The 20,317-nt window shown below is 63.3% G+C and overlaps 2 protein-coding genes across 8 annotated transcripts; both read left to right on the forward strand.

The window, feature by feature from the left end:
• Positions 1-293: 293 nt before the first annotated feature.
• Positions 294-14,654, forward strand: MIB2 (MIB E3 ubiquitin protein ligase 2). 6 transcript variants are annotated; one of them, XM_049877618.1, is made up of 21 exons: positions 294-1,102; positions 2,756-2,910; positions 6,966-7,137; positions 8,117-8,387; positions 8,483-8,654; positions 9,580-9,686; positions 9,787-9,981; positions 10,137-10,279; positions 10,392-10,499; positions 11,247-11,351; positions 11,437-11,599; positions 11,673-11,806; positions 11,907-12,055; positions 12,142-12,298; positions 12,397-12,557; positions 12,639-12,765; positions 12,861-13,094; positions 13,570-13,748; positions 13,821-14,011; positions 14,101-14,166; positions 14,347-14,654. In XM_049877618.1, exons 4-21 carry the CDS (start codon positions 8,141-8,143, stop codon positions 14,583-14,585), a joined length of 2,877 nt encoding a protein of 958 aa, XP_049733575.1. In that variant the 5' UTR covers positions 294-1,102; positions 2,756-2,910; positions 6,966-7,137; positions 8,117-8,140; the 3' UTR covers positions 14,586-14,654. The 6 variants fall into 6 exon arrangements, with proteins under 6 accessions (XP_049733575.1, XP_049733574.1, XP_049733576.1 ...); XM_049877617.1 differs by lacking the exon at positions 6,966-7,137; XM_049877619.1 differs by lacking the exon at positions 6,966-7,137 and having other exon boundaries at positions 10,404-10,499.
• Positions 14,655-15,428: 774 nt separating this feature from the next.
• On the forward strand, positions 15,429-19,080 carry MMP23B (matrix metallopeptidase 23B). Of its 2 annotated transcripts, none has more exons than XM_049877624.1 (8): positions 15,429-16,498; positions 16,859-16,998; positions 17,362-17,501; positions 17,567-17,734; positions 18,121-18,252; positions 18,425-18,535; positions 18,641-18,767; positions 18,852-19,080. In XM_049877624.1, exons 1-8 carry the CDS (start codon positions 16,361-16,363, stop codon positions 19,024-19,026), a joined length of 1,131 nt encoding a protein of 376 aa, XP_049733581.1. In that variant the 5' UTR covers positions 15,429-16,360; the 3' UTR covers positions 19,027-19,080. The 2 variants fall into 2 exon arrangements, with proteins under 2 accessions (XP_049733581.1, XP_049733580.1); XM_049877623.1 differs by having other exon boundaries at positions 15,431-16,498; positions 18,088-18,252.
• The last annotated feature ends 1,237 nt before the right edge of the window (positions 19,081-20,317 follow it).

Here is a 20,317-nt window from a genome sequence, read left to right on the forward strand (position 1 = left end):
TCGTCTCCGCAAACCTGGAAGCCCCGCCTATTTCCCCCCAACCTGACATCACTCTCGCACTCGCCGGCTGATTCCCTGGCTTTAAAAAAAGCCCCCTCAATTTCCATGGCAATTGAATGCGTCTTCTGGCCCGCCTGTGCGCAGGCGCGGAGACACTCAGCGACCGCGCAGCACCGAACCCGGCTACGCCACGTAGAGCAGGGCGAGGTCCAAGCTCTTGAGCCCCGCCCCTTGCGACGCACTTCCTGCGCCTGCCCCACCCCTACGGGCGGCGGGGGCGTGGCCTCGCATCGCCTCTTCAGCAAGTAGCGTTCTCGGTGCCCACAGCTCTTCGCCGCCTGCGGTCTCTCGCCTCGCCCAGGCTTCTCTCGCCTCGCCCTCGCCAACCCCACCCTGGCAACGCCAGTGTCCTCTGGCCCCCGCCGCCCTTTGAGTCTGGCGCCTTTGCTCAAGGGCAAAAAGCCTGCCTCGGCTCCGCGCGCCCGCCGGTCATCCACGGCCTCAGACGGGTACACCCTGTAAAAGCTCAGCACAACTCCACGGCCCTTTTTTGCAACGCTATGTTTAAAACGTAACCTGCCCTCCCCGACCCAGGAGGGGCCGGGGTTCTGCGGGCAGAGACCGGGACCAAGCCAAGGTCCTAGGGGCGGTGCCTGTGGAGGGGGGCGGGCTCCTGCAGGCAGAGCCAGGGACCGGGCCGGGGGAGCCCAGCGCCCACTAGAGCCGACGCGCGTCAGCGCCACGGCCGCTAGGCCTCTTGGGAGTTGTGGTCCGGGCTCGCCCCCTGCACTCGGCCCTGGCGGGCAGCGAACTACAACTCCCGGCAGGTCCCGCGGCAGCCCCAGGAACCCGAAGTGCTGGGGGCTTGGGGGTAGTGTCTGCCGGGTGGGCTGCGGGCGCTGCGCAGCGGGGTCGGCGGCGGCGGCAGGGCGTCCTAACCTGGCCGCCGCTGAGCAGCCGAGGGCCCGACGTGGCGACAGACCGCCCACCGCACAGACCGTGACGGACCGACTGACTGGCTGGGTGACAGACAGCGCTCCTCAGGGCCCCCAGCGTCCCCGGGCCAGGCGGGCGGGACGGAAACTTCCGGACAAGTGGAGGGGTCAGTGGGGCCCTGAGGCCCGGGCAAGGGTCTGGATGGGGTCCGGGCGCGGGGGGACTTCCCCAAGGAAGGGGGCTGAAATGACAAGGGGCGGGGCGGCCCCGAGGGGTGCAGGCGGCGGGGATGGGCCCCCTAGCCGCGGGGGAGGGGAGCGGGGGGCGGCCCCTTCCCTTTCCCCCGCCCTGCATGGCCAGCCGCTCGTGCCCGGTGCGCGTCCCGGAGTCCTAGCCAGAGCGCAGCGCGGGCCTGGTGTCTGCAGAGCCGGGGCGACTCCGGGCGGCAGGTGGCGGCGGCACAGTGTTTCGGCTACTGCGCGCTCTAGACAGTGACTGCATGCAGTAGGTGTCAGGCCTCCAGACTCCTGGGGGCCAGGCCTGGAGAGCTTGGGGTGTTGGGCGTGGGCCTGGGAACGGGTATGTAGACAGCGGCAGCCCCCCAGGAGCGGACAGGTCAGTCTAGCCTGTGATGCGGTCCTGGCGGAGGTGCAGGTGCTAACTGTGCATCTTGGCATCTGGGCTGGATGGCTTAGGACTTGCTCTGAAACTTGGCGCAGCCAGACGTCAGTCCCAAGTCTCCAGGCGTCTGAGCTGCAGGCAAAGGGTCTCAAGGAGGGTGGGCAGGCACACGGATGGACAGCCAGACAGGAGAGCGAGCCAGCTCTTTACTGGCTTGTGAAACTGAGCAGTGGGCCGGTGGCCTGCCTGTTTGGATTTGCTGCTGTCACTCCTCTACCTTGTTTGTTTTTGAGTGTGTGTGCATATGTGGGAGGGGGAGTGATAAGTGATCTTGCCTCCCCCACTTCCAGCTCAGAACCAATTAGGAAAGTAAGCAAGGTGTCAGGCTGCTGGTGGGCTGCAGTGTTGGACTCTCTAGTTCCTGCCCTTCCTCTCCATCCACCCGGCCCTGTTGCTCCAGGGCATTCAGATGTAACAAGTGCTTTAATGGCTGTCTATATCCGCTCAAGGCTGCCTCTGCATAACAGACAGGTGGAGATGCCCTGTCTGCAGGGTGTGTCCTCCTGTTGGCCCTGCCTAAAGGGCTGCCACCTGGGTAGCCACAATTAGAGGTGATGACAGCTCAACCATCACTTTGGCCTATTGGTAGCAGGTTTCTTGGTGCTGTACCACGTTGGGTTTTCTGTGTTCTCAGCTTCAGGCTTCCCTCCGCTCTGTAGTGGGCTGGGGCCCCCTGGCATCTGGGATGTCCACCTGAATCTTAGCCGGAGCTGCCATATGCCCAAAGCCCGGGATTCTCCTGTTTTTGCCAGTTGATTGTGCCACACACAATGTCGATTCCACAATTACCATTAGGGACCAGGAAAGAATCGGCAACCTTTTCAGCTCCTATGACAGTGCAGTTCCAGTGAACTTCGTTCTTCTGAATGAAGGCGATTTGCTAGCTTTCTAGCTAGATGTGGTTCAATTTTTATGGTCTTTTAAAAAGTCTTCTACAAAATAGTACAAGCCTGGGACATACCCCTCTTACACACTGTCCTGATTTGTGATTTGGAAACAGTTCTGCCCTCCAGGTGCTCACGGTTTCTTGTGAAGAGAAACCAGGGGCCAATAGAGTACCCCTGTCATTCCTGTTGTTTGGATACGATCGCAAATGCTGCAAGTGTAAAACTCTCTCCTAAAAACCATCTTCCCCCAGATTCGCTTGCTGGCGGCCCACCCTACCTGCTGTGTTCTGTGTCAGCATGGCTGCTGGGTTCCAACAGGAAGTCTGGGCAGCCGACCACACGGGTGACCCAGGGAGCCACAATTAAGCACCTGGGATGCTGACACGGGGCTGGTGTGTGTTTTAAGGTAAGTTCTGATTTTACTAAATCTGTCACCCGAGTCCTGATGCACAGACCACCTCAGGATCATTTTAAAAACTGGAAGCAGCAGCCTCGAGGGTTTCCCATGCCAGCCCAGGCGATCCCTGTGAACTCCAGGGAGGATGGCAGAGTCCAGTGTTTCTGGCAAAAAAAAAGAGCAGTCACCTACGGGAGAATTTTCCCCGCCGTGGTGCCGGGCATGAGCATACTCTGCCTTGCAGCGCTCACATTCCAAAATTTGAAGTGTGTCTACAAGAGGGATGGCAGGGAACGATTGGGACCTGTTCCTCGTGGACCTGAAACAGGGCCACGTGGACAGCAAGGGCAGGCAACTCTCCAGAGCCCCACCACGCACACTGACCATAACTCACTGCGTGGCTCTGAGCCTCCTCTGGCTTCAGTGTTTCTGGGGAGGCAGGACGCGGGCCAGCCTTGGGTATCTGCAGCTGCCTCCAGCCCAGGGCGAACGAGCTGGAGCACTGGAGCACCTGGGAGAGGCTCCTGTGGCAGGAGGGGAGGGACCAGCTCAGAGGGGCATCCCCTGTACCTGCTGCCTCGAGGGCCAGGGCAGGAAGGTACAGTGGCAGCTCAGAAGCCGCCGGCTGTCCGGGGAGGGCTGGATGAGGGGGGATCGTTAGGAGGTGGAGGGGGGCCCTGGGGTGCGTCTGTGACTGAGGGTCAGACCAGACCCCACCCCCGCTTGGGTCTTCCTCATCTTGGGTGTTCTGGGCAGGTGTGGCACAGCTGGCCTGGGTGCAGAGCGTAGTCCCAGCACCCAGAATGCTCTGGGACTTGCTCAAGGGACTGAGGCCTAGGTTCACCTTTCGGGGGCCTGCAGCCTGGACCCTCAGGGGCCCAGCCTCACCCAGATCTAGCCCTGAGCCTGGAGGTCCTGGCCGGTGGCCAGAGGAGGACAGCAATGCCCAGGGCAGCCCACGGCTTGAGTCATTTGTCAGTGAGTCCTGTCCTGAGAAGGGCAGGCTGCCTGGGGGCCCACAGCACCTGACCCTCCTGTGAGTGGGCACGGAGAGGGCCTTTGCTGCACCCAGGGTGGTCAGGACCCCCGCCACCTGAAGCCAGTACACTGTCCTGTCTCTCCTGTGAGAAGAGGCCTCCTGGTTGGTAGTGGAGGTGGGGTGACGCCAAGTCCCAGCCAGGTCCCCCTTTCTCTGCCTGCCCTTGTTGTGTCCCTGCTTCGTGGCCCTGCTACCTCCCCACTTACCCCCTAGAGAGGCCTTTGGAGTGGGGCTTTGAGCCCTGGGGCTGGGGGGTCGATGTCACAGGGGCGTGACCAGTGATGTTGCACTGGGCCCTGGGTCAGAGACCAGGCTGTGAGCCCTGGGGTCGAGGGGTGATGTGAGGGGAGCATGACCAGTGATGATGTGCCAGGCCCTAGGGATAGTGATGACAGAGTCCAGGCTGGTCTTAGGTTGCTTGAGAGGCAGGAGGGAGGTGGGTGGAGAGAGAGGCCTGGGAAGCCCCCAGGGCTGGCCTCCTGGAGGTCCTGGAACTCCACGTAGTGTCCCCACGGTGGATACGCAGGGAGAGACAGCAGGGAGCTGTCACTGGACTGTGGGTCCTGCCTCCAAGGACATGGGGGCTGGAAAGGAGGTGACCAGGCGGCTTCCCAGAGCTGGGCACGTTGTGGTGTGTAGGAAGATGTTGAATGGGAGAACCAGTGCCAGCTCTTCAGGCTCCTCGGGTGCCCTCTGCCCGGGGCGCCCTGGGCATCAGGGGCCCCTGGTCAGGGTGGCAGCACTGAGGGTGGGAAGAGCCCCTAGGCTTAGTGTTTCCCCTGCTGTGCCTCGACCCTCAACTCTGGGAGGACAGCTTTTGGGGGATGGTGTTTTGCTAGCCACAGCTGGTGGACTATCTGGCTGTGCTCTGGGGTGGCTGCTAAAAATACTGTGTGTGACGCCAACAGGTGCTGGCCAGAGGCACTTGGTGGATGACCCCAGCCTGCTGCCTGTCCAGAGTGGCCACAGGCAGAGGCCTGGTCCTGATCTAATCTCCCAGACCCTGTAGGGCTCACCCTCCGCTCTGCCCCCGTCTCCTGCCCATTGCTCTGAGGCTGGAGAGGGTCCAGGACAGCAAACAGCCAGCAGGGCAGGAGGAGCAGCAGGTGGCCAGTGGCCTTCGGAAGGTGGGGCAGGGCTGTGGGGGTGATGGGGTGCCAATGTCTCTGAGAGACATCACCAGTCTGCCCTGCCCACCCATACTTGTGTGGTCTCCAGTTGCCTGCCTTGAGTCCCACTCTGGCAAACTTCAGCTAAACAGGCTTGTATGGGAAGGGTGGGGGCAGTGAGGAGGCTCAGTGTGTCGACTCAGCCCTGACCGACTCTGGTGGTCATCACACCCCTCAGGAGCAGTGCCCCTGTTATGCCAGCAGATCACTGTCTCTTTCCCCTGCCCCATGTCTGCAGGGAAGGTCCCTGCCTGGAGGAGGCTGGGGGGGGGCAACCTATGTGTCCCTTGAGTGTGACCTTCCACTAAGACAGCCTCCAGTGGGACACAGGGCTCCCCTAGGTAGAGTCAGGGGCCATTACCAAGGAGGGGACATGGAGGCTGGCTGGCCACTAGAGCTGTGTCCACTTGGTACCTGTGGAGCTGGGCTCTGTGTGGTCAGGGCCGTGGTCACCACTGTCTCTCCAGCCCCCAGTGCCAGCCATGCCTAAACTGAGCTCGTGGTCTGTGTTTCGGGATGAGAATGACAGGTGGGAGTAGCTAGGCCCAGGCCAGCCCTTTGGGATGGGGTCTTGGATCGTCACAGAAGCTGAGCATAGGCCCCCTCAGGTCTCCATCTGCATGTACCCTCACTCAGTGGCCAGTGAACATTGAGGCGAGTGCCCAGACACGGGTGCTCACTGCCTGGGGCAGGTAGCCAGTCTGCATCGTATGGTCACCATAAGTGGTGGTCATGTCCTGCCTCTGTGCTCAACCCTGAACGGACCCGAGGAGTGGCCCTGGTCTTGGTTGTGCCGGAGGTGCCAGCAGGAGGCCATGCCCTTCTTGAGCAGAGCCAGGCCTTGTGGGCCACAGCATGTGTGCTTCCTCTGGCCCCCACTGCCCCAGGATCCCCAACATTCAGCATACTGACACCATCCACTGGGAAGGCAGGGCCAGCCAACATGCCTGGCCACTGTGGCAACTGCTTCTGGGACCCTCCCCTATTGAAGGGTCACAGGCATTCTTGCTGGAGTGGGCCTGGGCTTGGCTGTGTGCCCTGGAAGGAGAAGGAAGCTTCTCCTAAGACCTCATGCTGCTGTCTGCTAAGGGTAGGCCACACTCTGTGGAGGTTTTCGGCCCAGGGGGCACTGCCTGGACCCATCGGGGCAGTGTGGAGCCCCCTCCAGGAAGGAGACATATGCCATTTCATCAGAGGTTCTTGATTCAAGATGGATCAGAATAGTTTGTCCTTTCAAAGGCCTGGACATCTGTGGAAGCCCTCTGGGCATGAGGAGGAACCCATGAGAAGGGGAATTTGCAGAGAGCTAGGCTACCAGGCTTGAGAGCAAGGCTGCAGCCTTGGCCAGCAAGCAGAAGGGCATGGTCAGGGGCAAGACTGGGATCCTGCGCTCAGGCATGCCCTGAGAGCACAGAGAATTCAATCCTGCAAGGCCCTGACCCCCAAAGTGTGGGCAGGCTGAGCCTCCAGAAAGCGCTCAGGAGTTAGATAAGTGTCTCAACTATCTTCCAGATCCATTCTTGTCCTAAAATACTTTTTTTCTGAAGAACAGCAGAGTACAGATAAGACATGTATCATAAGTGCACAGCTTAATGCATGTTTGTAAAGGAACACACATGTAATTGGCACCCAGATCAGGAAGCGCACCCAGGGGCCTGCCTTCCCTGACTCCTAGTGCCCTGGATTTGCGAGGCCTGTTTTGGACTTTGTGTAAATGGAATCGAGTAACCAGTGCTCTTTTGTATTTGGCAACTTCCCTTCAACATCACATTTGTGAGTTTCGCCCTGTCTCTGTGTGCGCCTGTGGTGGTGTCACAGTCCACTGTGGGCTAAGCCATGTTTCACACCCATTTCAGGTGAGGACATGTGGGAACAGTGCTGCTGTGAGCATAGGTGTGATCCTAGTCATATGTACCATGTACCTGGAGCTTCTGGGTCAATCTTCTCGAGAAGGCCCAGAGGGGTGCCAGCACTGTCCACTGGATACAGACGGGGTGTAATGAGTGTCCTGGTGGCCAGAGAAGCCAGGTGTGTAGTGTCATTGAAGGGACTGTCCCAGCATTTCTCTCATCTTCTATTGAGGTTGCCTGCTTTTTCACAGAGATTTATAGGTGTTGTTTACACAGTGGATACGAGCTCTTTGTGTGGGGGGGTAATATCCTCACTCGTGTGGTGCTGCCTTTTCAGTCTCTTAGCTGGGCCTTAACTTTAATGGAGTCCCATGATCAACTGGCTGCACCAGTAGCCTGTTTCTGTTTGAAAGCTTTATCATCTTACCTTTTACATTCACACCTGCATTCCAAGTCTATAATTTTTAAACAAATTTGTCCTGATGGTCCCAGCGTGCTAGCCAGGTCTACTAGCACAGCTGACATTCAGTGGGTGTTCACCGATGGAGCCCCCCAGGCACACACCAGGCCAGACTGCTATTCTCTCTCACCGGGACAGCTGTGGTGGTCCCCACTGAGCAGCCACGGTGCAGGGGCCTTTCTCCCTCCCCCACCTCCACCACCCTCCCTACAGGTGTCACCTCTGCAAAGGCTTTCCCATCCTCGTGCTCAGCAAGCTCTGCCTGCCACAAGGCCTTTATTTGCACATGGAGGTCCCTGGTCCCTGGAATGCTGCTCCCCTTCTGCTTCTTTGTCTAGTTTTTTCTGCTCAGCCTGAGTCTCCTCCCCGGCCAGCCCTCCCCAACCCATGCGCAGGTGAGAGCCCATCTCTTCTTCCCTCCTGACCTGCTAGGGTGCAGTATAGTCGCCCCATGTGATGTCCCGATTCCTCCTTCCAGGTTCATGGCCAGATGTGGCTGGGGCACTGTCTTCCAGCCCTGGGCCTGGAGACCCCCACCAGGCCCACCCAATAGTACTCAGTGAGCTTGTGTTGCAGACAGCTAACTGCACACACTGAAACTGGCCCTTCTGGGCAGTACAGCATGGAGCCTGTGGACCGGTCGGCCTTGTGGGCCTCCCTGGCACAGCCTGAGAGGGTGGGTACTTTTTGCCTGCAGATCCCCAGCAGCCCCCCACCCACCATGGACCCGGATCCCCAGGCTGGCGTGCAGGTGGGCATGCGCGTGGTACGTGGCTTGGACTGGAAGTGGGGCCAGCAGGATGGCGGCGAGGGCAGCGTGGGCACAGTGGTGGAACTCGGTCGACACGGCAGCCCCTCAACCCCTGACCGCACGGTCGTGGTGCAGTGGGACCATGGCATCCGTACCAACTACCGCGCTGGCTACCAGGGCGCCCACGACTTGTTGCTCTATGACAATGCCCAGATCGGTGTGTCTAAGTGGGGGGGGGGGGGCAGGGCATTGAGAAGGCGGGGTGCCGGGGTCCGGCCATCCCGCCTGACTCCATCCTGGCTCCGCCCCCAGGCGTGCGCCACCCCAACATCATCTGTGACTGCTGCAAGAAGCATGGGTTACGAGGCATGCGCTGGAAGTGCCGCGTGTGCTTTGATTATGACCTGTGCACGCAGTGCTACATGCACAACAAGCACGACCTCACCCACGCCTTCGAACGCTATGAGACGGCCCACTCGCGCCCGTGAGTACTGCTGCCTGCCTGGGCAGGGCGTGGCAGCACTGGTCCTACCCGGATGGAACCCAGAGGCTTGGGGCAGGCCTCCCTGAAGGTGCTGCTGTAACCTGACCAGGCCTTGGCCTCTGTGAGTTCCAGGCCTGGGACTGCTGCCCGCACCGCCCCCCCACCCCCCCACCCAGGCTTAGAGACAGAGCCATCTCCTAGGAGGGTGACAGGGCCATGGTCACTCGGGGCCTAGGTGTGGAACAGGTCTGCAGAGGTGGGTACTATGACTGGTACCACCCTAAGAGCTAGTGTGGCCACATGCAGCAGTGGGTACTCAGGGGCCTATGCGGGATTGCAGGCAGCAGCTGAAGAGCTGGTCATATCCTGGGGGGCCAAAGGCTGGCAGTGAGCCTGAGGCAGGGTGGCTGAGCTGGGAGCCAGCTCTAAGGCAGGGCTGGGGAGACTTGCTAGCCTGATTGTGGTTTATGGAGGCAGCCTCAGGAGGAGGAATCTTCTTGTCTGTGGGTGCCTCCGTTTCCTGTGAGCTAAGCCCTTCTCTGAGCAGGCCATGTGCTGAGCACTGGGGATGGCCCTGAGGGGCACCCAGCCCAGGGGGAGGCAGCAGGTCAGGAGCAACCGTGTACACAGAGACCTTGCAGTGAGGGCAGGCCTGGGGGGCCCTACCAGCCTGACATCAGGGAAGGGCCTAGGGGAACGCAGTCTCAGGCTGGCATTCAGAGTATCTGGAGGCCCATGGAGCCACCTCCCACAGTGTAGAGGACACTGACCTGCCATGTCGGTCCAGGGCAAAGCTAGGCCTGGGAGCCAGGCCCCAGTCAGGGTACGAGCAGGTGCTGGGCATGGAGGAGCAAGGCTAGGCACAGTGGATGGCCTACCCATCTCACCTCAACCCTGGCATGCCTCAGGACCCCCTCTCTTGCAGCATCACGCTGAGTCCTCGCCAGAGCCTCCCAAGGATCCCGCTGAGGGGCATCTTCCAGGGGGCGAAGGTGGTACGGGGCCCCGACTGGGAGTGGGGCTCTCAAGATGGTGAGTGGGCAGCAAGGTGGACTGGGATGGTGGTGTGGCGGGCTATGACTCAGCCTCGTGGCACAGTCTTAGCCTGCCAGCAGGGCCCACATCTCCCTAGGAGGGGAAGGGAAGTCAGGCCGTGTGGTGGACATCCGTGGCTGGGATGTGGAAACAGGCCGGAGTGTAGCCAGCGTGACATGGGCCGATGGCACCACCAATGTATACCGCGTGGGCCACAAAGGCAAGGTGGACCTCAAGTGTGTAGGCGAGGCATCCGGCGGTTTCTACTACAAGGAGCACCTTCCACGGCTTGGTATGAGGCTGGCCACACCTGACATCACGCACACCCTCCTCTGCCACCCTCCTCCCCTCAGCTCAGCCTCTGTGGACAGAGTGGGGACAGGGCTGGCATATGATGTCCCAGTGGGGAGGGGGCACTGCCTGAGGCCTACCTGCTGTTCCTTGCAGGTAAGCCAGCAGAGCTGCAGCGGAGGGTGAGTGCAGACGGCCAGCCCTTCCAACATGGAGACAAGGTCAAGTGCCTACTGGACACGGACATACTGAGGGAGATGCAGGAAGGCCATGGCGGATGGAATCCCAGGATGGCTGAGGTGAGCTGCATCCCATCTGATGTGCCTGTGTGCCCCTCTCCTCCTGTGGACCCCAGCCCCTTTCCCCAAGAATCCTGCTCAGCCCAGCCACAGCCTCCGTAACGCACCACAGTTTATCGGACAGACGGGCACTGTGCACCGCATCACAGACCGCGGGGACGTGCGTGTGCAGTTTAGCAATGAGACCCGCTGGACCTTCCACCCCGGGGCACTCATCAAGGTGCGCCACCAAGACCCCAGCCCTAAGGACGGGGTGGTGGGTGTCAGTGGTGGGGTCAGGTTTGCAAGGAGGGGCAGAAAGAGGCTGCAGCCTGAGGGAGCCCAGGCAGCGAGGCTTTTGGGGAGACTGAGCTGTTGGGCTGGGGTAGGGGTATCCTCATCCCGAGGTTTTTCGGTTTGAAGCCACAGTTGAGTCTGCTTTGTAAATGATCCCTCTGTGTGCAGCATGGAGAGCAGACGGCAGTGAGGGAGAGGCCATGGGGAGGCCCATTGCGAGGATAGGGAGGGGAACACTTGGCCCAGGTGGTGGGGACAGAGTGAGGGGCATAGGTGAGAGCTGTTTGGAAAGCCAGCCAGCAGGAGTGGGGGAGGGGGAGGAGGGTACCACAAGTAGGGCCTTGGGAGGGGGCAAAGTGGAGATGGGGATAGGGGAGGTGTGCTTAGTTCGACCTGTGAGTCAGGGACATGGTGCGGGGGGGGCCTCAGGACAGGCAGTGAGGGAGGTGCTAGCAGGAAAGATGCCTAGAGAGGAGGGGGCCTGTACAGTGACTTTGGGCAGCATTCCCAGGCCATTCTGGTCCCCAGGGGTGAGGCTTCTGGCCATCAACACCCTGAGCTGGCTGCGTGGCTGCCTCTCAGCTGTCACTCTCATGCTCTGGGTGGCCCTCCAGGGCTGCCCTAGTCCTGTGGCTCTCATCCAGCCCGAACCCCTGCTGGGGGACACCCCACATGCTGTTCTGTCACTCAGCACAACTCCTTCTGGGTGGGAGATGTGGTCCGGGTCCTCGATGACCTTGACGCAGTGAAGCGGCTGCAGGCTGGACATGGCGAGTGGACAGATGACATGGCCCCCGTGAGTGCCCACCCCACCACCCACCCCACCTGCCTACCCTCCTGCCTTGGAGACTCGGTTGTGATCCTGCCTTCTACCCCCATAGGCCCTGGGGCGCATTGGGAAGGTGGTCAAGGTGTTTGGGGACGGGAACCTACGTGTGGCGGTCGGTGGCCAGCTGTGGACTTTCAGCCCCTCCTGCCTGGTGGCCTACCGGCCTGAAGAGGATGCCAACCTGGATGTGGCTGAGCGTGCCCGGGAGAACAAAAGTAGGGGCAAGCCTGGGTGGCCAGTGGGGGTCTGGGGCTGCCCTACCCCCTGACCTCCTCCCTGCACCCTTAGGCTCCCTGAGCTTTGCCCTGGACAAGCTGCGGGCACAGAAGAGTGACTCAGAGCACCTAGGGAGACTCGTGGTAGAGGTGGCACTGGGCAATGCAGCCCGGGCGCTGGACCTGCTACAGCGGCACCCAGAGCAGGCACGGCCCCAGCACCAATCTGCTTCTTCCTTCCCATGCCTGGCTAGCCCAAGGGACAGGGCGCTTAGGGCCGTGGGCTGATCTGCTGGCTTTCCTGCAGGTGGACGCCAAGAACCAGGGCAGGACTGCCCTGCAGGTAGCAACCTACCTGGGCCAGGTGGAACTGGTGCGGCTGCTGCTGCAGGCACGGGCAGGCACGGATGTGCCAGATGACGAGGGCAACACAGCGCTGCACTATGCAGCCCTGGGGTGAGGCCTGCTTGGGGTGCAGTATGGGGGCACATGGGAAGGCTCCCGCCTGCCCGCACAGCATTCCTCACTCCTTCTGCCCCCAGGAACCAGCCGGAGGCCGCCAGAGTGCTGCTGAGCGCTGGCTGCAATGCTGACGCGCTTAACGGCTCACGGAGTGCAGCACTGCACGTCGCTGTTCAGAGGGGCTTCCTGGAGGTGGTGCGTGTGCTGTGCGAGCGTGGTTGCGATGTCAACTTGCCCGTGAGTGCCAGTGCCTGGGTCTCCTGGCCCTGTCCCTGGGGTCAAGGTGGTAGCTGGGTGGCTTCCCAGCTGAGTGACCCCAGTCCACCCCCTGGCAGGATGCCCACGCTGACACACCCCTGCACTGCGCCATCTCAGTGGGCACCGGAGCCAGCGGCATTGTTGAGGTTCTTACTGAGGTGCCTGGCATCGACGTCACCGCCACCAACAGCCAGGGCTTCACCCTGCTGCACCATGCCTCGCTCAAGGGCCATGCACTGTGAGTGGGATAGGTGGGTGGGCGGCTGGCCAGGCCATCGAGACAGTCCTTGGGCTCGGCCAGACCTCCCTACCCCTGCAGAGCCGTCCGGAAGATTCTGGCACGAGCCCGGCAACTGGTCGATGCCAAGAAGGAGGATGGCTTCACAGCATTGCACCTGGCTGCCCTCAACAACCACCGCGACGTGGCCCAGATCCTCATCCGAGAGGTGCCACCACAGAGCCCAGGCCTGCCCAGGGTTGGGGAGTTGCCCCTCCCACCCCAACCTGGGGGCTGAGCCCATGCCTCCTTGCCCTGCCCCAGGGCCGCTGTGATGTGAACCTGCGCAACCGGAAGCTCCAGTCCCCGCTGCACCTGGCCGTGCAGCAGGCCCACATGGGGCTAGTGCCACTGCTGGTGGACGCCGGCTGCAGTGTCAATGCTGAGGATGAGGACGGGGACACTGCTCTGCATGTGGCACTGCAGCGGCACCAACTGCTGCCCCTGGCAACTGACAGGGCCGGGGGGGACCCAGGGCCCTTGCAGCTGCTGTCCAGGGTGAGGAAATGTGGGCTGGGCTGGCTGGAGAGGTGGCCACTGGCTCCTGGCAGGGTCTGGCTGACTGCCCACCTTCATCAAAGGTCCAGGGAGTCAGGCCCTCTGAGGGGGGTGGGGCAGCCTAGGGGACTTGGGGTCTGCAGAAGGTGTCGTCTCTGACCCCCTCCCACCACAGCTGTGGTCAGTGCTCCTGACCAGCCTGGGAAAGGGGCGAGAGGGGCCCAGTGGGGATGAGGGGTGGAGGTGTGGCCTCAGAACCAGTCCTTTCTGCAGAGCAGGGGAGCCTTTCTTTCCAGCTGCTGCCAGGGGCCTCAGACAGGAAGGCAATGACCAGGGAGGAGACCCACCCCCATGCTCAAGCTGTTGGGGTGGTGGGTGGGGCCACCTAGTGCCAAGAGAGTCTTCAACAGACCATTGTTCAAGCCCGGGGCCTGCTCCAGCGCCCAGCCCTCATCAGGTCCATCTTGCTGCCCAGCTGCAGGCCTCGGGCCTCCCGGGCAGCGCTGAGCTGACGGTGGGCGCGGCAGTCGCTTGCTTCCTGGCACTGGAGGGCGCTGACGTGAGCTACGCCAACCACCGGGGCCGAAGCCCGCTGGACCTGGCTGCGGAGGGCCACGTACTCAAGGCCCTGCAGAGCTGCGCCCAGCGCTTCCGGTGAGGTTGCAACGGAGGAGTGGAGGGTCTGCAGCGACCGGGCCCATTAAAGCCCCTCTTCTTCCCACACAGGGAGCGGCAGGCAGCAGAGGGCTGTGGCGGCGGGGGTGCAGTGGGCACGCGGCATGTGCTCAGCACCCCGAACACGGTGACCAATCTGCACGTGGCAGCAGCGGGGCCTGAGGCCGCCGAGTGCCTGGTGTGCTCCGAGCTGGCTCTGCTGGTGCTCTTCTCTCCGTGCCAGCACCGCACCGTGTGCGAGGGTGAGTACTGGCGGCGGTGGGCCGGGGCACGGGGGGGGGGGGGCGGGGGGGATGAGACCCCGGCCAACGTGCCCTCCTACCGCCTTCAGAGTGCGCCCGCCGAATGAAGAAGTGCATCAGGTGTCAGGTGGCCATCAGCAAGAAGCTGCGCCCAGGTAGGTGGGGCAGGGCCCGGCATCTCCCCCTGGCTCGCCTGACCCTCGGTACACCAAACAGAGTGGACGCGCGCCTTGCGTGGCGACGCCCCTGCTGCGGATATACCAGCTCTAATCCCTTTCTTGCCCCCGCCCCAATCCGGCTGAGGCTCACGGCCCCCTCACTCCTGTCCCCTGCAGACGGCACGGAGGTGGCGAGCGCAGCGGCCGCTCCTGGCCCGCAGCGGCAGCTGGTGGAGGAGCTGCAGAGCCGCTACAGGCAGATGGAGGAGCGCATCACCTGTCCCATCTGCATCGACAGCCACATCCGCCTAGTGTTTCAGTGTGGCCACGGCGCGTGCGCGCCTTGCGGCGCAGCGCTCAGCGCGTGCCCCATCTGCCGCCAGCCGGTGCGCGACCGCATCCAGATCTACGTGTGACCGGCAGTGCCCGGCCCCCGCCCACCCGTGTTTTATAAAAGGATCCATGCACTCTGCCGTCTGTTCCTGCCTGTGGCCGGTCCCCCTAACCCCCTTGTCCCGACTCGGCCTCTCCCATCCGGCAGGGCTCCTGCCGAGCGCCCCCCACCCCCTCCCCGGCCTCACGTGTCCTGCCAGCCCGGGGCTCTTCCAGCCCCGCCCCGCCCCCAGATCGGGAACAGCCTCTACAGGCCGGCCGTAAGCTGCTGGCCCCCCCCACCCCGTCTGTGTCCGACGGAGAAGGGGGGCCGGGACCGCTCTGTCCTCTGGCTACGCGTTGGGCGGGCCTGCTCGAGCCGCCCCGCCCCATTCTGGAGGCCGGGACCCCAATGTGGACCCAGCCGGGGACCTACCCCCGACCCCCAGCAGCGCTCCTGCTACCTCCCAGACACTCCCTCCTCCCCCTGTTCCTCTGGGGCAGGGCGCGTCCCCGCGGGAACTGTAGGCCCAGGCTTGGCGGCTGAGCAAACTTGGGGAGGGGGGGCTGGTTGGATCTCAGGACCGGAGAACATGGGAGGGGGGACACGGACCTGGGGAGGCGGTGGCACACGCGGGGGCGAACTTTTTGCAGCAAGTATTTAGCCACGAAGGGGGGGTGCTGCCCTGGGCTGGTGCCGGCGCTTTCCAAGAACCACCCGCCGTGCACCGCCCCGCGGAGCCACACGGCTGCCCGCCAGCTGCTTGGCGCTGACCCAGCTGGCTAGACCCACGCTGTCACCCTGGCTAAGGCTGGAATGGAAGGAGGAGAGAGGACCGGACGCGCCCTCCCCACCCCACCCTCCCGCAGTCCGCCCTGCCCTCAAGGGCCGCCAACCCCATCCCTCTTCCCGCCAAGAGGCTTCCCACCAAACCCTGCCTGCTGGGCTCATAGCACCTTCATGTTTTGGGGGCTCAGCGCACCCACTCTCGCTGCCCCCTCAACCTGGACGGTTCCACGTTTTAGACGCCCCGCGCTGAACTCCGCTTCCCGTTTCTCCCTCTCGGTAGACCCCAGCCCCTTCTGCGCCCATTCGGGGACTCTCGCTCCCCAACCTCCCACGCACGACTCGTTTTCTCCCAGCTTCCTACCTGAGGGTCCTGCCCTCCCAGGCCCGCCCCTCCGCTGGCTTTTTCCTGGCGCTCCCGGGCCCTTGCCCCGCAGCCTTGTCCCTTCTGCAGTCTCCTTCCAGACGCCACGTCCCCATGTCTCCCCCCTCCCCCAGCCTCTCTCCGCCCCGTCAGCCGCCCCAAACTCAGTTGCCGCGTCCCCTCCCCTCAGCTTTCGCGGGGACGCGTCCTGGGCTGGCCCCACGGAGCCGCCAGAGCCAGGACGGAGACTCGACTCCCGGGTCTCATCTGGTGCATGGGGGGAGGGGGTGTCCGTTTGAAGAAAAAGCCATTGGGGTCATTCAGCCCCCAGCCGATGAGGAGACCCCGTTGACCGCCCTTCCCTAAGCCTGAGCCCCTGGCGTGCGCCTCCTCCCTGGCTGCCCCGGGCCTCCACACACTCTGGAGTCCTCCCGGTGCCCCAAGGGGCGCCGCCCGGCAGGCCCTGCCCAGGCTCCTGCCACCGACCGCCAAGACGCGGGTCCCCGCGGCCCAGGCTGCAGTGGCTGGGAGATCCGACCGTAGGCGGCCAGCTGGTTCCCTTCAGCGCGGCCGCGCCTCCGCGCCCCCCCCCCCGGGGGCTGTAACCCGAGCCGCCCCTCCTCCCGTGCCGCGCTGCTCCACGCGCCGGACAGCGAGCCCGCAGCACCATGGGCCGCGGGGCCTGCGCCCCCTCGAAGGCGTCGGGGGCGCCCGGGCAGGACCGCCGGTTCGGAGCTGTCCTGGGCGCCCTGTGCCTGCTCCCCGCGCTGGTGCTGCTGGCCCGGCCCGGGGTCCCAGCGGCGCAGGTGAGAGCGGGCGGCCGGGCGGGGCCGGGAAGGGGGGCCGGGCGGGTGTGTCCAAGCGTCCGTGGACTGGGGCGTCCGTGGGTAAGTGCATTCGTGGGTCTGGCCGCTGGGCTGGGGGGTGGGGAAGCAGCACATCTGGCTCCAGCCCCGCCTACTCGGTTCTTTCCCAGTTTTCGGTAACCGTTTTATTTCTTGTGTAACAGTAACACTCTATTGGGAAAGGATAAGGGCAAACTCAGAAAATCCTAAAGCGGGACGGTCAGTCAACGCTCGCAACCCCCACCCCCCCCAGCCTATTCCTGTAGCCTCGGGGTTGGGGAACCTCCTTGCTGCCTCCCACGCCACTCGCTTCTCTTGAAGGGAGATGTGGCGGCGCCGGACCCCGCAGGTGTCCCTGTCACCCCCGTCCCTGGCTCGCCACCCCTTCAGGCGCCCCGCAGACGCCGCTACACGCTGACCCCGGCCCGGCTACGATGGGACCACTTCAACCTCACATACAGGTGCGGATCCTGGGCCTGGGGGCAGCCCCCGCCTAACTGATCTCCTCAGGATCCTCTCCTTCCCACTGCTCCCGACCTTGTCCCACCCCCAGGATCCTGTCCTTCCCACCACCCCTGACTCCCCCCAAGGATCCTGTCCTTCCCACCACCCCTGACTCCCCCCCGAGGATCCTGTCCTTCCCATCACCCCGACTCCCCCCCCCCCAGGATCCTGTCCTTCCCACCACCCCTGACTCCCCCCCCAGGATCCTGTCCTTCCCACCACCCCTGACTCCCCCCCCAGGATCCTGTCCTTCCCACCACCCCTGACTCCCCCCCCCCCAGGATCCTGTCCTTCCCACCACCCGGACCTTGACCCCCCAGGATCCTCTCCTTCCCGCGGAACCTGCTGAGTCCCAGCGAAACCCGTCGGGGCCTGGCTGCCGCCTTCCGCATGTGGAGCGACGTGTCCCCCTTCAGCTTCCGCGAGGTGGCCCCCGAGCAGCCCAGCGACCTCCGTATAGGTGGGCGCCTGCCCTGCCCTGGCCCGGCCCCGCCCGCGGCCCGCTCAGCCTCGTGCTCCCCCCAGGCTTCTACCCAATCAACCACACGGACTGCCTGACCTCAGCCCTGCACCACTGCTTCGACGGCCCCACGGGCGAGCTGGCCCACGCCTTCTTCCCCCCGCACGGTGGCATCCACTTCGACGACAGCGAGTACTGGGTGCTGGGCCCCACTCGGTACAGCTGGAAAAAAGGTGACCCGCGCTGCCCACTCCAGCCGCGCATCCCTAGTGCCGCCCCTCCCTGGCGCCGGGCACCACCGCGGGGCTACAGCGGGAGGGACGTGGGGGTGGCGGACATTTGGGGTCAAACTGGCTGGGCTGGGAGGCCGCGGGGCGGGAAGGTCACAGGCCTGAGGTTCCAGCTCCCCGAACCTCCCCCTCAACCCGCGGCCGCTGAGGGCGCTGAGCTGCATTCCTGGGGCCCGAGTCACGGCCTGTCTCGGGACGTTGTTATCTTCCGAGGCCGCTGCGGCTCCACGTGGCACAGCCAGCAGGGTGGAGGCAACGGGCTGGGGTCTTCGTAGCGCTGACCCCCCGGCCTGCAGGCGTGTGGCTCACGGACCTGGTGCACGTGGCAGCCCACGAGATCGGTCACGCACTGGGCCTGATGCACTCGCAGCACGTCCGGGCCCTCATGCACCTCAACGCCACGCTGCGTGGCTGGAAGGCGCTGTCGCAGGACGAGATGTGGGGGCTGCACCGGCTCTACGGTGAGGTGGAGTAGGAAAGGGGGTGCTTGTGGGCGGGGCGCGGAGGACAGTGCTGTTGGGGGGGGGCCGGTGCGGGTGGGTATTGGGGGCAGGAGGTGCAGGTGGGAGGCGGGGGTGGGGGCGGGCCCAGGTGGGACGAGGGCAGGCCCTGAGCCGGAGCCGCCTTCCGCAGGCTGCCTGGACCGGCTCTTTGTGTGCGCATCCTGGGCGCGGAGGGGCTTCTGTGATGCCCGACGGAGGCTCATGAAGCGACTCTGTCCCAGTAGCTGTGACTTTTGCTACGGTGACTCCAGGGCGGAGGAGTGGGTGGACCTTCTCGGGTTTGTTTCTGTGTTCTCTAGGAGGAGGTGGGGGTACTGATGTGGCACTCCCCCCTCCCCCGGAACAGAGTTCCCCTTCCCCACGGTGGCGGCCACCCCACCGCCCCCCAGGACCAAAACCAGGCTGGTGCCTGAAGGCAGGAACGTGACCTTCCGCTGCGGCCAGAAGATCCTGCACAAGAAGGGCAAAGTGTAGTGAGTGCTGGGTGGGAGGCAGACCTGGGGGTCGGAGGGGCAGGTGGGCGGCCTAGCCTAGCTGCCCGCCCCCCGCCCCCGCAGCTGGTACAAGGACCAGGAGCCCCTGGAGTTCTCCTATCCCGGCTACCTAGCGCTGGGCGAGGCACACTTGAGCATCATCGCCAACGCCATCAACGAGGGCACCTACACGTGCGTGGTGCGGAGGCGCCAGCGGGTGCTCACTACCTACTCGTGGCGCGTCCGCGTGAGGAGCTAGTGCGCCTCCTGCAGCCGGGGCCCCGCAGAAATGGGGGCTGATAAAGTGCTTTCTCTACTAGTTTGTCTTTGCCTGTTCTTGGCGGGAAGGCCCTCTGGGCAGGGTTGCAGTCTTGGTGGGAAGCTCTAGAGACCAGGACAACCCCCTTCCCCTCACAGCTGCTTGGGGTCAGGGTGTGGCCTTCAAAGGCAGAGAGAAGACTAGAGAAATAAAGGCTTTTGCCCCACTTAGGCTCATTACACTATGGGGTAGGGCCCAAGAGCTGGCAGCATTGCCGGGGTGCAGGCTGAGCTGGGGCAGAGCCCTTGATCATCCAGGGTTTGCTCAGAGGTGCATGAGACAAACAAGGCTTCCTGTAAGAGATGCCATGAAGGGCCTGGGAGGACAGGGGGGGTGGGGCAGCGGGGCCTCCAAAGCCTTTCCTGATGGGGGGGGGGTCAGTGGGTGCAGCCTGGGGTGGGAACTCAGGGCTGAGGGGTGGTTTGCATGGTTAGGTGCCAGCTAGCTTGGGCAGAGGCGGAAGGCCCCAGCCTCTTCCGCTGCCAGAAGCTGGTGCCCTGTCTAGCCACACCAGTCACTGCAGGCTGGGCAGGAGCCAAAGGCTGCCTTGTTGCCTTCGCCTCCAGGGCCCTGGCCTGCATCTTCCACAGCATCTCACCCAATCGGGTTCTAGCTCTTGTACCAAGCTCCTGACAACCTGGGTTCTAGGCCTTTTCCTCTGCCTGGCCCTGATGTTGCTGAGGCAGCCAGGGGAGGCGGCATTGGAAATGAGGTCAGACAGCTAAGGACCCACCAGTGTGAGCCACCCTGTCCCTTCACCTGTGCCAGAGCAAGGGAGCCTCCCACCAGATTCAGCTCTGGGCCAGAATGATACTCCAGAGTTTAGAAGGAAACCCCAGAGTTTTTTCAATAGTTCACTACACTTAAAAACTAACATCCTATTGTATAAAAACTCCGGTGTGAGAACAGCAAACACAGTGGCTTGTGGGGCCTGGGCAGGGGCTTACAGCCACGTGGACAATGCTGGGAGGGATCCCAGGGTGTCCACCTGGGTCACTGAGGTCGGCGGCCTCAGAAGGAAGCAGGAAAGTGCTTGCTTCCATGCCTACTAGAAGGTCGCCAGGCCCAGGACATGAATCCCGCAAGATTAACACCCAGAAAAAACCCTCCCACAGCACTGGCTCCAAATTACTACCACTGTCCGACTGGCTGGCCGCCTGGGCTCAGCTTGGCTGCCCGTTTGTGTGTGCTCGCATGCGTGTATGAGGGTGCGTGTGTACGTGTCCAAGTG

This window comes from Elephas maximus, chromosome 3 (assembly GCF_024166365.1).
Source record: "Elephas maximus indicus isolate mEleMax1 chromosome 3, mEleMax1 primary haplotype, whole genome shotgun sequence".
NCBI lineage: Eukaryota > Metazoa > Chordata > Mammalia > Proboscidea > Elephantidae > Elephas > Elephas maximus.